The sequence below is a fragment of the Ostrea edulis genome, chromosome 5 (genome assembly GCF_947568905.1).
Source record: "Ostrea edulis chromosome 5, xbOstEdul1.1, whole genome shotgun sequence".
In the NCBI taxonomy this organism is placed as follows: Eukaryota; Metazoa; Mollusca; class Bivalvia; order Ostreida; family Ostreidae; genus Ostrea; species Ostrea edulis.
Window position 1 is genome coordinate 14,379,684 of NC_079168.1, and position 16,883 is coordinate 14,396,566.

Here is a 16,883-nt window from a genome sequence, read left to right on the forward strand (position 1 = left end):
CATCTGCTATATTATGGTTTTTCTTCTTGATTTCTACCAAAGGTGACTTTCATAGGTATATCCATGTACATACTTACATATACATGTACCAATACACACCACAAAAACTGCACAAAAGTGATCCCCTTTTCTTTGAATTCTTACCTGGATTTGAGGAGGGCATGGAGAGGAGACATCCTTTCATTGTACTGTTTGGAGACATGGACCAGAAGATCTGAGCATGCCTGGGAGACCTGTGTGATGTCCATACACTTCACTCTGTTGAGCATGGTGAAGAACCAGCGGACTGCTCCAGCATACTGAGCAGAGGGCAGCAGGGGGAAGGCGCAGAGCAGTGCATGCAGCAAGCCGTAACTAAAGCTGGGAGCCATGTCTGGATCTGCCATCTTCTTACACTGTCTGTAACAAATACACATAAAAATAAAAACCTACAAAAAGTTCACTCTTTTTGCATTCTTCATACTAAATTTGTTTAAATGACCTTCATTGAAGGTAATATTACATCTCAAAGGAACAAGTTGTGCTAATGGAACACTATGCCGCCTAGCCAGGGCCAAGTCCATCATGGCAAACTTAGTGACAAGTGAATTCAGAGTCGGGATATCATTTTATGTATGAAATTTTCATCCAAATGTCATGATCATGTGGGATCTTCCTCCCATCATTTAATCATATACAATATACTTATGATAGAACTTGAGTATAATTAAATTATTTAACCCTGAATAACGAGCCAAAATAGAAATGTTGTTTGTTGGTTACTTTCAGTCATTGGTATAAACAACCTAATCAACAAAGGAGTTTGAATATCACTTCACCATAGAATGATGGTGTACTTCATGATTTCTGTGTTTGCAATTCAAATACACGATTTAAGTTTTACCCGAGTTTTTAAAATTTTCTTCCATTTCAATTAATTTTGTGGTGTCTAAAATGCAGATTCTTCCATAACTGGTTACAGAAAACCCTGTACTGTAACAGTAGTGATTTATTTTATCAATATTTGTTGAGTGAACTGGGCCCACACCTTTGAACGGTTAAATAACAGTAAAGAGTGATGATATTTCACATACTGTAGAACGAGAAAATTTGTGATTTTGGCACTCTGCAAATTTAGTGGTGCATAAAATGTCATTTTAATAACTTGTTTTTAAACCAAGTCATTCGAACATGCATAAATCATGTTGTAGAGGTGAATATGCAGCAATATGAAGTTCTCTTTTTATTGAGAATCAGATCACAAAAATAATGATATATATTGATTATAGATCTATTCATTCAGCCCTAACTTATGAACTATCAAGTTGATAGGTCAATATTCCCTCAAAATTTAGTCTCTTACTCCATACACATGGCCAGCAGTCGGGAACACTTGTGTGCTGTAGTCCGGGTCCCCTGTATGAAGCAGGCTTTCACCACGCTATCTAAATGGGCCTTCAGAGTGTAGGGGACGATCTTGTTCACACTTCTAAATACATACATATCAAACATTAAAAATGATTAAATTAACGTCAAAAATTGTGATCTATAGAAAACAAGTCCTCAGTTGTTGAGCACCAAACCAAAGGCAATTCTGAGAATAAGAATTAAAAGTATATCATTTACCTTTTAACTGGGTCATTCATCTGCACCCCCGATATCCACAACAGAACATCCAGAGCCATGTTTTGGTAGCAGTCTGAACTGATCCCGCTAAATACATAACCATCACTCATTCCAACAGCAGCCATCAAACGTTCATGGAACTTCAAGTTTTCCACCATTGTACTTCTCTGAAGCCTGTAAGAAGCAAATTAATCATAATCCACAGGAGCGGTACATTGATCAAGTGACAGACACGTAAAAGATCATCCCTGCATTTGGAATATGCCTCACCGATGATGATAAGTACTGTACACAATGTAAGCATTAGGATTTATTCATGAAGTTATGCAGTATATGAACATATGGTTCATGTAAAATACCTTTCTTTTGGTACTTGTGTTCGCTTTGTTTTTCTAATTGTAACAGAAACCTCCTGTATCCAATCACAGCCCCTGAAGTTGTCTGCAAACTTGGGCCTCGGTGCAGACGAAGTCATGGCTTCTTTCACTTTACTGGTGGGGATAAATATGTCTTTGTCAAATGCTGACTTCATAACAATCATCTTCTGTGTAGAAGAACTGGATGTAGATTTCTTTCTCATTTCCTGGAACATATAAATCACAATGGTAAGTTTGAGGACAAATTTCTTTTTACAGTGTTTACAGGGGTCATAATAATGTATCATCAAAACAGAATAATTACAAGGATTTCAGTTTTCATCAATTACAATGTACCATATCAAACCTACAATTAGTAAGCTTTATATACATTGTAAACAAAAAATATAAATTGTGTACAATTGTGAAAATACATGTAAATAATCATTTTAACACTCACTCTCTGTTTTTCATTATTCTTGTCATCGTTCTTGCTATGGAAGCCTTTAATATGCAGAAGAAATGCCTTTGGTTTGGCATTTAACAACTGAGGACTTGTCAGTGTTATCAGGCCTCCATTCCCAGACAGGTCGAGAAACGAGGACAGATTGACGGGCCCGCACAAAATCTCAGCATTATGGTCTTCTAGAAACTCGGGGTCCAACACACTGTTGATGTGCTCAGTGACTCGACCGCTGGTCTTTTCAGTGCAGTTGGCACTGGTGTTCTCTTCTTGGAACTGACTGAATGCATCGATTTTAAAGTCAATGGATTTGTCGACTTCCACTGGCTGTGAGGTGTTAGACTGACGACCGAGAGTGGTGACATTTTGCTTCAGCAGTGTGATCTGAACATCTGGAGGTGATGTGCACATGGGGTGCAATGTGAATTTGATGTCAACATGGCCAACACAACATGGACGAGGCAGCACAATCTCAAACAGGTGCTCATCCCAAGTGGAACTAAAATGTACAAAACATAAATATCAAAACACGGTAGTTTACTTTGTAAGTAAGAACATGAAGGAATAGGATAAGAAACATCACCACTGTACATTTGTACTGTAGGAGAGACACAACAATGTACATATATCATATACATGAATTAGGCAGAGGAAGACCCCTCATTATTTCAGATTTATCGTCTTTCTTGTTACAGAGTTATGGGACTTTAAAAAAATTATAGAACTGTCCTAATGGGACTAATACCCCCCGCGGGGCATATAAGATGATGGGAAATATTTAATGCAAGCACATTGGATATTTTCACATTATCTACAGGCAAATGTGAATGCAGAAGTGTATATTCTACAGTACAGCAGTACATGAAATATTAAAAATATGCTTAATATAAACAATGAATACTATATGGCACATTTTAGGCTGTATGATTGCAAATCCCTGGTCAACTCTTCTAGTCTTTAGTTTATATTCACTTTGTTAAAGATTATGTTATGCCAACTTTACTTTGTCATTGATTTTGTCAGTAAATAAATGACATTAGTATATATAGAAGAAGTGCATAAAGTTTGAATGAAATATGTCCAGCGGTATTAGAAATAAACTTCGGACAAATTGCGTCTACGGACAAACGGACGGACGGATGAGAAGAAATGTAGTTGAACTTCATTGTTGAACTTCTTTCCACTTCTTCAATTCCTGATTGACTTATGAGCGTAAAACGGTATTAGAAATAAACTCTGCACAAATTGTGTCTATTACTACAAGTACAACCAAACCAGAAAATGTCCGTAACTTCCATAACTGTTAAAATATTTCAATGAAAATAGAAGATGCACAACTACATTATATACATAAGATGAGAATAAAGTTTGAATCAAATCTGTTCAACGGTATTAGAATTAAACTCTGGACAAAGTGCGCAACCCCCAAACCAAAATGAAAAGAAAATGTGAGTAACTTCTATAACTGTTAAAATATTTCACTGAAAATAGGAGATGCACAACTACATAATATATAGAAGATGTGCATAAAGTTTGAATGAAATATGTCCAGTGGTATCAGAAATAAACTTCGGACAAATTGCGTCTACAGACAAACGGACGGACAAAGTGATTCCAGTATATCCCCCCAAACTTCGTTTGCGGGGGGTATAAATATGTTAGGAATTTTTTAATATTAAATTTATGAAACAACAACACAAGAATACAACTTTTTCTCTTTTTTCCTTTGAAGTTTGTTTCCATTTGGCCTTCATGTTTTCAAATGCCGACTATACTCCTGTATAAGGGAATTTGGGCGGACTTATATACATATGGACCAATGAGAGTTTCTGTTGCATTTCGCAATTGTATTACAGATTCAATTGTGTCGTCACACAACGCAATACTATATCGGCCAGTGTTCAAATTCAAAGGTGAATTGCGATAAAAGTAATTTTTTTTCTCTTCTTGTTTCTCAATTTTTGCCTAAATCATTGAATAATCTAATAGTTCCTTTTTTTATTTTGACAAATCTAGCGATACTTAGGCATCTGCCATGTTGTTTGTACATGTTTACTAATGCAAAATCAATGGAAAAAAAAAAGGTCTATGTGCAGTATAACAGCATTTCTAGACACCCCCCCCCCCCCAAACCCCCATAAAAATCAAGATTTTAAAGCTTTAGAGGAAGATTAATTCTTCTTTTGCTTTATAAAACATATCATATCCAGTACAATTTCACCTAATTTGTCTCTGATATTTACATTCAATTGGAGTAACTCTGTAACAACAAAACTGATAAATCTGAAAATTGAAATGGTTCTTTCTCTTCCTAATCCAAACCTGACCTTTAAATTCTATGAAAATCTTCTACAAGTTATCTCAAATTATTGCACACCATAAAAAATGCTATTATTTTTTTAATATAATTTTTTTTAAAGTCCCATAACTCTGTAACAACAAAGATGATAAATCTGAAATAATGGATGGGTCTTCCTCTGCCTAATTCAAGTTATCATATATAAAATCTATGAAAATCTTCCCATGGAAACTTCAATTATTATGTGCCATATAAAGTGCTGATGGACAGACAGTGATACTATAGGGCACCTGCCAAATGGTGGGGCCCTAAAAATGCCGGAATAGCAAACTTTGACAAACTTCATAAATCCTACCTGTCTGGTTGAAGTTTCCAAGTGCGTGTGTGCTGAGTGGCTTCCCCTTGATGTTGTAGATGTTGTGGGTGACGCCTCTGTTGCTGTTCTTGTTGGATCTCCGTCCAGCAGGATGGAACAGTGGCTGTGAACCGTGGCATCAAGTTTTCAAATTGGATTAGATTATGAAGGAGCATCAGGTTCTCCACTGTTAAAGGTTTCTTGGCTAAAACTTCAGTGCCTGTGTAAAAGTCATATTGAAAATCATTAAACTTTTTTAACACTTTCATAATTGTATTTTGTTTACTGTCCTTGAGAATTTTTTGCTCATATGGAGACATCACCATTGCTGGTGAAGGGCTGCAAAATTTAGGCCTATGCTCGGCACTTACGGCCTTTGAGCAGGGAGAGATCTTTATCATTCCACACCTGCTGTGACATGGGGCCTTGGTTTTTGTGATCTCATCCGAATAACTGCCCCATTTAGTCACCTCCTACAACAAGCAAGGGGTACTGAAGACCTATTCCATTCGAGATCCCCAAAGGATCTTTAATTATTGAATATTTATTCATTGACAAAAGTTTATACACAGTATTGTCTTCTTCAGATTCATTGTAATTCAGGAACAAGATTTCCATTTTTATATTAAGGAATTAAAGTAATTTTTACACATATCATATGATCAAAAATAGGTTAAGATAATACGCTTTCTAAACAGAAACTTGTAAATTTATCATATCTACACATACTGTACATAAAATAAAGCATCAAATAAAGTTCAATTTACATGTATATACAAGTATATTGATCTACAGTAATGATCAGCATTGAAATCTAAAACACTGCAGCACTTTTGTAATCAAGGTGCATTTTCCAGCTGCCATGTTGAAGCCATGATCTGTCAGCAATCAATGAACAGCTCGACCCCTCTAGAATTTGACTGTTATTATAAAAACATGCAATTTACACTGTAGAAGATGGATCTTTGTAGAACGGGTCTCATGACACTTGTCTACCAGGATAACAAACTTACCGACCATGATTGCTGACTATGATGAAGATTAAGGGACTTCAATATAACCACTATGAACACAACTACTTGTAATTAACAGCTCAGTAAACTGTTAATTTTCTTCCCACAATGTGATATTTCAATATAAGAGATATCAAATCAAGTGACATTTTAATTAAAAGAAAAAGAGAAAATGTTAGCGAATTACTTTTATTTCAAAGTAAGTGATTTCAATATAAGAGGAGTAAGCTGTATTGATTATATGTTAATGCACAACTTTGCCTACTGAAACATTTTGATTTCTGTTTTGTACAACACCCCCCCCCCCCCCCCCCCCCCCCCCCCCCCCCCCCACACACAACAAAGATGTGGTGTTTAATACAGTACCTGGACTATTTCTGTCCAGATTTTCCCTGGAGTCTGTAGATTCAGCATTACTGGTGGAGGGTTCCAGTTCCACCCGAGTCTCTCCATTGCACACACCATCCACTACATCCATTAGAGAGCCAGACTCCGACATGACAGGACTCTCCTCACATAACTGATAGAAGTGAAGTTTGCCCTCAGCAGAGCACACACACAATCGCTCCATACCTTGAAGAAAGTGAATGATCAATTATCAATCAGTAACACATCGACCGTACTCTACAAATGTGCACATGTATATTTGGTCTAAATCAATAGGTGTTCATTCAATTCAAAAGGCCTAGATAACTATCTGATAAAAAAATACAAATTACATTTACTTAAATTAATATCACACTAGTAATAATATTGTAAATCACTTAATATCATTTGCAAAACTTTATTTTCCCCAAGATGAAAATGTTACTTATAAAAAAAACGTAAAAGTTACCCTGTTTCTTGTAATACTAGTAACTGTGAAAACTAATAAATAATTATCGCCTGAGTAAGTTGTTCAGTATGTACTCTGTAGTGAACATGTTGACACCTTTAATCTCAAGCTTTTTTTAAAAACACCAAGACAGTCAATATCGATTGAGAAACCAATTTCCAAGAGTGTAGAAATCTGTCTGACATAATACTAAGATAGTCTCCTTAGGTCACACCATCTCAGGACTTAAAGCAAAATTCACAATAAAAACTATGGAATGAGGATAGTATTTTTTAAAGCAAGGGCAGGTCATTGATTAATCACTGATAACTTGCTTTGCAATGTCAGTATTAAAAGAATTTGGAAAACAATTTTCTCAAATTGATCTTGAAACTTGAGTTTATTTTGAATTAAGCATTATAATTATTTTCACTCCAAACAGTCAGCTTTGAGTTACATGTATGGTTATTGTTCACTACCCAAGTATTCTAATTCACTAGCACCAAGGGCACATGCTCTTCACAAAGCACTAGCCCAAATTCATAATTTACTGGCCCTAGACCATTCGGCCATCAATTACTTTGAACCCTTTATGCGCAAACTTTGCATCTCTTTCTACAGAAGCAATCCTTCATGTGATAAACTTGTTTAAGGCTATACAGTTAGTTATAATCCATGTCAACTTTATTTTTGCATTTGGAGGACCTTGAGTGATTGTAAATAAAGTTAACACAAATAAAACAGAAATTTGAATGGTAAAGTAAAATATACATGAATATATATCACCTGTGCAGTAAGCAGCAGACACAAATCGCTCCTGGGGTTCTGGAGGAGCTATTTCAGCTACCATACTTAAATCATTCAAGCTTAACAGCCACAGTTTGCCATTGCTTAACGTGACAGCAGCTTGACCTGGAATATTGTGTGACACTTGGGTGCTGACACTGTTTGTTACCAGTGAATCTGAGCCCTGTCCATCTTCCTCTCTCTCTTGGCATTCACTGAACTCCTGTGGCAGCACAATAACGCTTGTAATAGATAGTTCCACTTGGTCCAAGTACTTTGCAACTACTGGCATTTCCTCTACACGAGCATACTCCTCTCCAAATTTGTACCTGTATAGTAGGATACACCCACCAAGACACTGCTCTGGAGAGCTTGAAGTTTCTGAGATGCTCTCTGAACACACTACTACGGAGGTTGAACTACTGTTTGCAGTCACACATTCATCAAACTGACCAGAAGCTTCAATGCTAGGAGATGAATCAGTGATTACGGAAATAGATTTACTTTTAGTGGAGGACTTTGAGCATCTATCTGTTGGTGACACTACTACCAAAATATGTTGTCCGTCTAATGTTGGAGAGATAGCAGAGATTTTAAATCTGTCACTCTGTACCCTATCGGGTAGTTCAACACACTGTAAAACACTCCCAGTCTTCGTGTGTCTACTGGAACTTGGCTTGGTCACTGTAGGAACCTTGGCATCCACAACGGAGTTGGAACTTCCAGCGGTTGAAATCTCTGACGTTAAACTCACAGGGCCTGGTGTCACACCAATCAACATATCCGATGGATCAGGGTCTGAATCAAACATGGGATCAATCAAACCAAAGTCATGATTCATCATGGAAATTGACCCCAAATTTGGCACAGCATTTAAGTTATTTAGACTTGTGCTACTTGGTAGCATCCTCTTCTGTTCCTTCTCTTTATGCTTATTCCCTTTGCGATGGTCATCTCTCAAAGACAGAACCAAAAGATACGGAATAAACACAGTGGACTGTAAGAGTTCATTGTCTACTAGGTCATCCTCACTGGAGAAGCTTTGCTCCTCTGATGAAATGATCTGTGGTGAGTCACTACTCACAACCTCATTCACTTTGTTCATCAACTCCACCTCTTCTGTTTCACATTCCACATTGTTCTGTTCAGTGGGTTGACTAATTTTTGTCCTTCTTAGAGAAACTCCACAGAACAGTGTCGGATGGGGTTTTGATCTTGATTTCTTCTTGGCTTTAGAAATTTTAATGCCTGCACTTTTGTCTGCTGGGCTTTTCTCAAGCATTGGTTTCCTTACAATACACATTGACTTGACTAACACATCTTCGCACGGCCTGTTCCTGGTTTTCAGGCCATCTACAAAAGTAATAAGAAAAAGTTTAAGGTGTACATGACATAGGCATTTTTGATCCACTTGTTTTATTCAAATACATATCAACCTTACCAAGAGCTGTACTTAGACACAGTATTTACTATGACAGTCTCAGAAATCTCCTGCAAGATTATCAATCATTTAGTAACCCAAGAGAGACACATTTCTTTCACAAACTGACCTGGTTTTTCCAACTTTTCCTGTGGAAGTTCATACATGGTGTCTGATGTACCACTTGTTGAGGTGGTGGTGGTGGATGGTTTCACACCAGTGTCTGTAGAACCCCCATTCTCTGCTTTCTCAGAGCTCTCCTCAGACTTAGCATCAGTTTCATCTGGCACAGCATTAACACTGCAATAAACATGTCCATCATTAACACTGCAATAAACATGTCCAAGTTCCATCTTTTTTCTTCAGCAATTTACTACACTGTTCCAAGTGATTCATTAAAATCTTTTCCAACTTCTTTTAATCATTTCTAGTACACATTAACATATACTATTTTAAAGGTCTATAACATTTTTGATGTCCCCCCCTCTCTCATAAACAGGGGGTGTTGGGTGTTCTTCCACTAACAAACGTAAAATCATTGTGTACAAGAGTGTTTAACATTGGCAGTTATGAAGGTGCATTTATGAGGATCATAATGATGTTTCTTTGTCATTAAGAATAGGCGGTGAGAAGTCTTTATACTACCAGGTCTTTCTAATGAAATTTTTTTTGGAGACTAATGATGACAAGTGTTGTGTATTGGTAATTACCCCCCCCCCCCCCCCCCCCCCTCCCCCAACGAACAAGGGGATATATACAAGAAATAAACCGCGAAACAGTTCAGATGTCATCGATCTGTAGGACTTTTGTTTAAAAAGAACACGTTTTCATTGCCACATCCATTAACTGTTTTACTTCTATTGATAACGGATTACGTCATTCTCATCATGCATATTTATGAGAAACGAAGAAATTGTCACGCAGAGAGCCACGTGTGAAAGAGAAGAGGCAGTATACATTTCAACAATGGCTTGCGATGATGAAATAGTGCATGCAGTTAATTTTCATTAAATCTCGCCTTTTGTGATTTGGAAAATGTGACGATATAATGAATATGACAATGAATGTAAAGCATATCGATGGAGAGTTTGGTCATACACTGTTAATATTCATCTGCTATTTATTCATTCAATACATAGATATGAAATGTATATTAAACATGAAATATTTCATTGTATGCATCCACTATTGAATGGAAATATCGCGATTGCATTTCACATAGAACACTTCTTTTGACTACTCAGATTTTTCGTAAATTAGTTATGAAATAATAATGTCTTGTAAATGGGAGTTTTATTATTTGATCCACTCAACATTCAGACTTCCACACAAGTCATTAGTTTACAAGCATATTTTGACCATGGGACAAATGTACACATTCTGATTCGTTTTTGTTTGAAATCCAAAACACTTGTTCTAATCAAGATGCATAAATGGGTTTTGTCCTTGTCATTACTAACAGAAAACAACACTGAGCCCTATTAAACAATTATCTCATTTAGAATTACATGGACTATTATTTGACCTACAAATGGCAGTTCCCTGGTGATCTAAGGGGAGGAGTAATTAACAGACACACTTATCACATGCCTTTAGCAGTATACATAGACCTTTAATACTCTAATTTGGATGTTTGTTAGGAAAACAGGGTGGTAAATGGTGGTATGTGAATTTGGCTTTATAATGGGGGATTTACATAGTACTTAGGAAAAATGTACCTAACAAAACCTGGCGATATAGTGAAAATAGCAATAAACTGAGTGATGATAATTAACTGCATTTGAATGCCATATTCATAAAAATTTGTACAATTCCTACATTACAAAATTATTATTTATGTACCAGATTATGTTTCTAATTCTTGCAACCTTACTTACTTCCTTCTCTTCCTGTGTAGAATAGGGTCGTGTCAAACAACCTTAACCTATCATAAATTACCTTTGATGGAGGGCCAAGTCACATAACCAGTCTAAAGCATTCTTTGGGTCAACTATGAGTGTACAATGTTTCTCTGTTACAAAATTTCTTCTAGTGGCCCAACATTGTCAAAATGACCCTGGTCTTGCATCATGACAACTACATAGGTCCCAAGCAACTTGTGTAATTCTAATGTATCTCTGCTCTAAAGATACATAGAACATACTGTATGGTTGATCGATAATTTTGTATTTCTTTCCCCTTGTGACCTTGATCTTAGTCCAGAAACATGACAGGAAAGAGTAAGTTTTATGTCAAGTGTGGGCATTTAATCTACATGTAAGTTACAAAGACACCGAATTCAAACTGTAGTGTCTTTTCTTGACATTATCTAATGACTTGTGTTGGGGTCATGGTATACCCTCAGGTTATAACATTTTGTGTTGCTTTAAGTTTCCTACAAAGGTATGGCCTTGATACAAAATTAAACTTTTCTACCAGTGACCTTGACCTTATAAAAATGAAATAGGACAAGGGTCAAGACACATTTCTCATTCTGACCAGAAGCAATCTTTGTGCTAAGTATAAGCATCTTATGCCTCTTGATATCAAATTTATGGTCCAACAGGACAGACAGAAAGTCCATAAAATTCATTTGTAGGTGGTGTAATGAAAAGAACAAACTAAGGTACATATACATGTATATGTAGCTGCAATATTGTATAATCCATTGATTTTTCAAAAACAACCTGACTTTTACAGCTATGTGGAGGACTACAGTCCCAGAATTATCTCCACAACAGTGCAAAATGCTTCTTAATAACATGACTTGGTGCAAAAAAAATTGTTGTCCAGTTAGGGCCACCTTAGATAAACTCTTGTCTTGTGTTCAACAAATATACACTTTACCTTTATAGATTATTTGATAGAATGAGAATATACAAGTGGGTTTTCAACTTGTGATATGACAGTTTTGCTGACACTGTTGCATGAAAACTAAACATTTAGGGCAAAAAATTATGTCTGACTTATCTTAAGATCTTCAAAGTAACAAGACATTCATAGGAAATTCTACTTTGGTTTTGGTTAATAAATTTACAAAATTTCCCCCTTTATTAAATTTCTATTTTTTCCCCTCATAGCTTATGAATAGCAGATAAAGTTGCAAGGGTCAGCAATGAAAATCTCAGTAGAATGGGGAAGTTAAAGCCACCATTCATGTCCAATAATAGATTTCAGGTCTGAATAATTGCATGTATCATCAATACAAGTGTCCAGGAACATTTTACACTGTTTCATATAGTATTATACCGGGTAATATGTTACTGTACATGTATGGGTTTTTGTCATTTCTAATTCACTCTAACTGATAAGTTTCTGAAGGTGATAAAACCTTTCTGAGGCACTTTGTGATCCAGCAGAGATCCTCTCTATCTGCAGCCCCGTCTTTAATGCTATCACAGGGTTGGAAGGATCCAAGTTAAACTGGCAATATTTCTGTTCAAATACAAACAAAATATGCTTCACATTTTTACTTACTCCTGCTGCTTAAGGAAAACAATGATACATTTATGTTTAAAAAGATATATGTTCAAGGATCCATCACCCATCTTCCAAAATGTTGAATTTCTATTTGATTGTAGGAAGTTTGAAGTCTTTATCTTTGAAAACAATGAAATTCCAGTGAAATTTAAAACAGAAATAAAAGGCAGTACAAGATACAACACCCACTCTCCCTGAAACATCTTCAAAAACAATATTCACAAATCAATACTTTTTAATATCTTTGACAATGTCTTAGCTACATGTATGGACAATATATGACAGAAAGTTCAATCATTAAATACCCCTAGTCACTAATCTAGGAGCATAAACATTTCTAATCAACTTTACTGTTTTACCTTTAATATTTTATCTACATTCCACACCACTATATTCCCATTTGAAGTGGATGTTGCGACAAAATTCTCGGAGGCAGTTGTACTAAAGCACTCGATCTACAAAATGGACCAAAATACTGCATTACAAAGTACAAGTATAACACAACCATATTTGTGAAACAACAAGAGCAATAATGAAAAATACCCGTCCAATTTATTCAGAAATGCAGTAGTAATTAAAGAAAAGATTAACATGCAAATAAACCATTCACTGGTCAAAAATGGCTCTGATAGTATTCTTTTGACATTTTCTCCAATGTCTGAGAGTATTTATAAAATGTTAAGTTTTAAAATGGCTTCGTTACATTTCATACTGAAGAAATATTTCACTCTGATAAAGTATAATGAAAAGCAAAATCCCCCCCCCCCCCCCCCCCCCCCCCCCAAATATTCTTGGCACCAACATCATGGAAACTTGATGGTTCTAGTCTTATTACTGTTTTTCCTTCATTATTACCCATTACCGATTAAGTTTAACCTTCATCTTCACTCTTGAAAAACAATAGGCTTTTCCCTCTAATCATTGGGAATACACTGTATGTGTACCAAACTTGATGATTCTAGCCTTATATGTTCGGATTTAATCTTACTCACAAAGTGCTGACAGACAGACCATGATAATACTGCCTGTCTATGATGGGCATACAAAAATGTATTGGGTTTCAGAAAAGTTCAGTGATGTGTTAATTTTCATGCTTGTAGTGAAGGAGTGAATACAAACCTTGTCATCATTCTCTCCATGTCGTTTGGCAGGCTGGCTTCCATAGGTGACTGAAACCAACGTATACATCATTTAATAATAACAATTTAATCCTAAATATTTTAAATTGACATACTGCACATTTTCTTTATTTCAGTCTGAACTCTGAAATCTAATATTACAGTATATGACATGTTTAGACTAAACTTACAATGAATCATGATGGGTTTCCGAAACATTATGTCTTGGACTATGGTCAAATCCATATTACATTTGACCTTAACCTATGACTTTTCACTGTCACACATCACTGACCTTGACCTTTCAGTTATGACCAAGCTTAAACTTGCAGATGAACAAATAGACCAAACTAATTAGCCCCTTATCTTCGATCCTGGGGGACATAAAAATCCTAATTGATTAATGAAAGAGAACATGTACACCTTATGAATATCTTGTCTATTTACGATTGAGTACATGCATCTGCACAATACACTGATGTCTATTACAGTTAGTCTATAATATCTGTATCTTTCAGGTGTTTTTGATGAAGGCAGCATTTGCCAGAAGCATATAATTCACTACATACCAGCAAGAGGAACATTCTGAGTGTACTCTCCCTTCACAAATGGACAGGTAGGAGAATGTCGCTCATGCTCAGACCAGGGTTCATCTGTCGGCTCCCAGCACACCAGACAAACATTACAGGTGAAACACATTGCACGGTCATCCCCCATGGAGTTCGGCTGATGGTAAAATCCAGCCTGGGACATTGGATCTGGCAACGCCCATCTTTAAGAAAAAGTTTTTAAGCAATACTTACAACTATTAATTTCTAATTCATATCATTTTTCCTGTGAAATAATCGCTTATTTTTGTGTGGTTTAAATCTTTGTGGTTTGCATGTTAGTGGGGATTTGAAAAGTTATTATTCTTCCCCCCCCCCCTTCCCCGGAAACTTAAACTCCACACCATGAAAACAACAAAATTAAATTCCCACCAATATGATTTTTTTATGGTAACTTTCATCCATTACAGGGCATACACTACATACTTAAGATTTAGGTAAAGCTTTGATGATACAAATTTAATCTTCACACTTTGAACAACTTTCAGAACCATAGAAGAATCTGCTGCAAAATCTACAACTAATTTCACAATGCATGTACATGTATAAATTGGGAAATGGTTCCATAAAAAGATATTGAACACTTACTTTATATGTGGAAATTTTTTTTTTTTGGGACCCTATTTCCCATGTGAATCTTGGAAATTTCTCTCAAACAAAATAATTTGATTTACAATTTTAAGAACAGTGTTAATAATAAAACATAAGAATTGCAAAATGCACCCTAGATTTTACAGTAGTTGATTAGCATCACTGTGTTTACTTGTAATTCATGTGAGGCCATGTCCTGAAGGTTTTCTGTCTGGCCACTTCACTATACATCAGAGATCTTTCCACCGTGCTGCTCCAACCCTCTCCACTGCCCGGGAGGAGGTAGTTCAGTCGGTCCCCAATGGCTGAGGCAACAGACAGGCCCGGGTTATTCACGCTGAGACGCTTCATCTCATTCACTAGTCCTGTACAAACTGCTTTGAGAGTTGCAAATGGTAATTCCAAACAAATTGTGGCCCACTGTAATTTCAACATAAAACCTCTTTCAATGCTCTATGTAACATTTTGATAAGAACTACATTTTTTTTTAAATCCAGAGCTTTAGATACCAAACTTATATATATATATATAATATAATACATCCATCATAGAATTCTACACAATCATAACGAATCTACATAATCAAGAGCAACAGGTGTTACCTTAGCTGCTTTTAAATGGCCTTTTGTTGCCTCTTGGACAGCATCTATCTTCTTCTCCAACTCCTTACATACTTCATCAACATGATCTACTCCTGGGAGCTCAGCATTCATCAATGCCTTGTGAAACTGCCCAGCCTGTGAACAAACAAAACACGACCCTATGAAAAAGCCTTGAACTCATTTTATGAATATCATAATAAAGTGTGTTTGACTTTGAGGAGCATCATTTTAGATTCATTTATTTAAAATACATGTAACACACAGACACATCTAAATCTAAGTATTGGCCATCTTTTGCAGTGTACTACACATTCTATGGTTTACACTTTACACAGTTATGGCTTTTCCGAACAAATTATCTCCTGAAAATTTCTTAAAAATTGTAAAACTGCGACTTTCTCACCTCTGCAAGTGGGATTTCCACTTTGACTTGGTCCTCTGAATTGCTGACAGATGTCTGCAAAGCAGTGTCCAATAACAGCATTCCACGAAGGTCATTTCTTGCACCCACTGAGTAATCATCCGCAAAAACCACTTTGTCTTTTTCAGGTAGGTATATGGCATGGATTGCATCATTGGTGTTTGCTGTCAAAAGAAAAGTGTCTTATTAGAAATCTATTCAACATGATTATATCATTATTTGAATCAAAAATTAATCTATCAATAATAAATATATAAAATGTATCACTATATTGAAAATAACTGAACCAATGCAAATTATCATGAAACATGTCATATCATGAAGTCAACAATTTATCAATCCAACACTAAATCTGGTAGTACATGTCCAAGGGCTAAATGTCAGGGATTTTTTTTAAACTTTTGATTTCAAGGGCCTAGACATATTGGGTATAATTCTTAATAATTTTTAAAAACAAAACTATCTGATTTTATTCACTAATTCAAGGAAATTTCAGTTTCCCGTTTTTCATGGTAAAGAAAATTGGAAAAACTCCAAAACAGTTATGACCTGAGCATAGTCCATGCAAGATTTTATTAAAGTAAAGCAACATTAGTTTCTACTGAAATGGTGACTGAACATAGGTCAATACCTGAAGTATCCTGACAAAGAGTCCTTAACTAAAATCAAACAAAAAACTTTTGATTTCCGATTTATTTGTTTCCCTTCGTCATTTAGGAATTTTTAGATACCATATTGGGAAAAACAACTGCTTCTCAGCATGGGGAATAATGTTAGCCCTCTACAGACCCGGAAAAAATATGATAGTTTATCATGAAAACTATAATCAAGATCATCTTTTGAAATTTGAGAAACTAGAAATGAATTCAGTCATAAAGTTGCAAAAGGTTTTGAAAACTAATGGCTGGAAGGATTTGTCCACTGAAAAGTCCTCCCCAGAAATATTAACTTTTGAATGTGCCTCTCAATAAGA

At 35.9% G+C, this 16,883-nt stretch overlaps 1 protein-coding gene across 3 annotated transcripts in view; it reads right to left on the reverse strand.

Moving 5' to 3' along the window:
* Positions 1-16,883, reverse strand: part of LOC125652618 (baculoviral IAP repeat-containing protein 6-like) — a 47,979-nt gene that overhangs the window by 28,258 nt on the left and 2,838 nt on the right. For all 3 annotated transcript variants that reach the window (XM_048881952.2, XM_048881951.2, XM_048881950.2), the window contains exons 2-17: positions 15,893-16,074; positions 15,490-15,624; positions 15,060-15,307; positions 14,258-14,460; positions 13,690-13,739; positions 12,930-13,025; positions 12,422-12,525; positions 9,242-9,411; positions 7,692-9,044; positions 6,458-6,664; positions 5,079-5,298; positions 2,422-2,923; positions 1,965-2,188; positions 1,606-1,779; positions 1,343-1,468; positions 145-399 (exon numbers count right to left, since the gene is read on the reverse strand). In XM_048881952.2, coding sequence (XP_048737909.2) covers positions 145-399; positions 1,343-1,468; positions 1,606-1,779; positions 1,965-2,188; positions 2,422-2,923; positions 5,079-5,298; positions 6,458-6,664; positions 7,692-9,044; positions 9,242-9,411; positions 12,422-12,525; positions 12,930-13,025; positions 13,690-13,739; positions 14,258-14,460; positions 15,060-15,307; positions 15,490-15,624; positions 15,893-16,074 — 4,249 coding nt within the window. The remainder of the gene's footprint in view (positions 1-144; positions 400-1,342; positions 1,469-1,605; positions 1,780-1,964; positions 2,189-2,421; positions 2,924-5,078; positions 5,299-6,457; positions 6,665-7,691; positions 9,045-9,241; positions 9,412-12,421; positions 12,526-12,929; positions 13,026-13,689; positions 13,740-14,257; positions 14,461-15,059; positions 15,308-15,489; positions 15,625-15,892; positions 16,075-16,883) is intronic.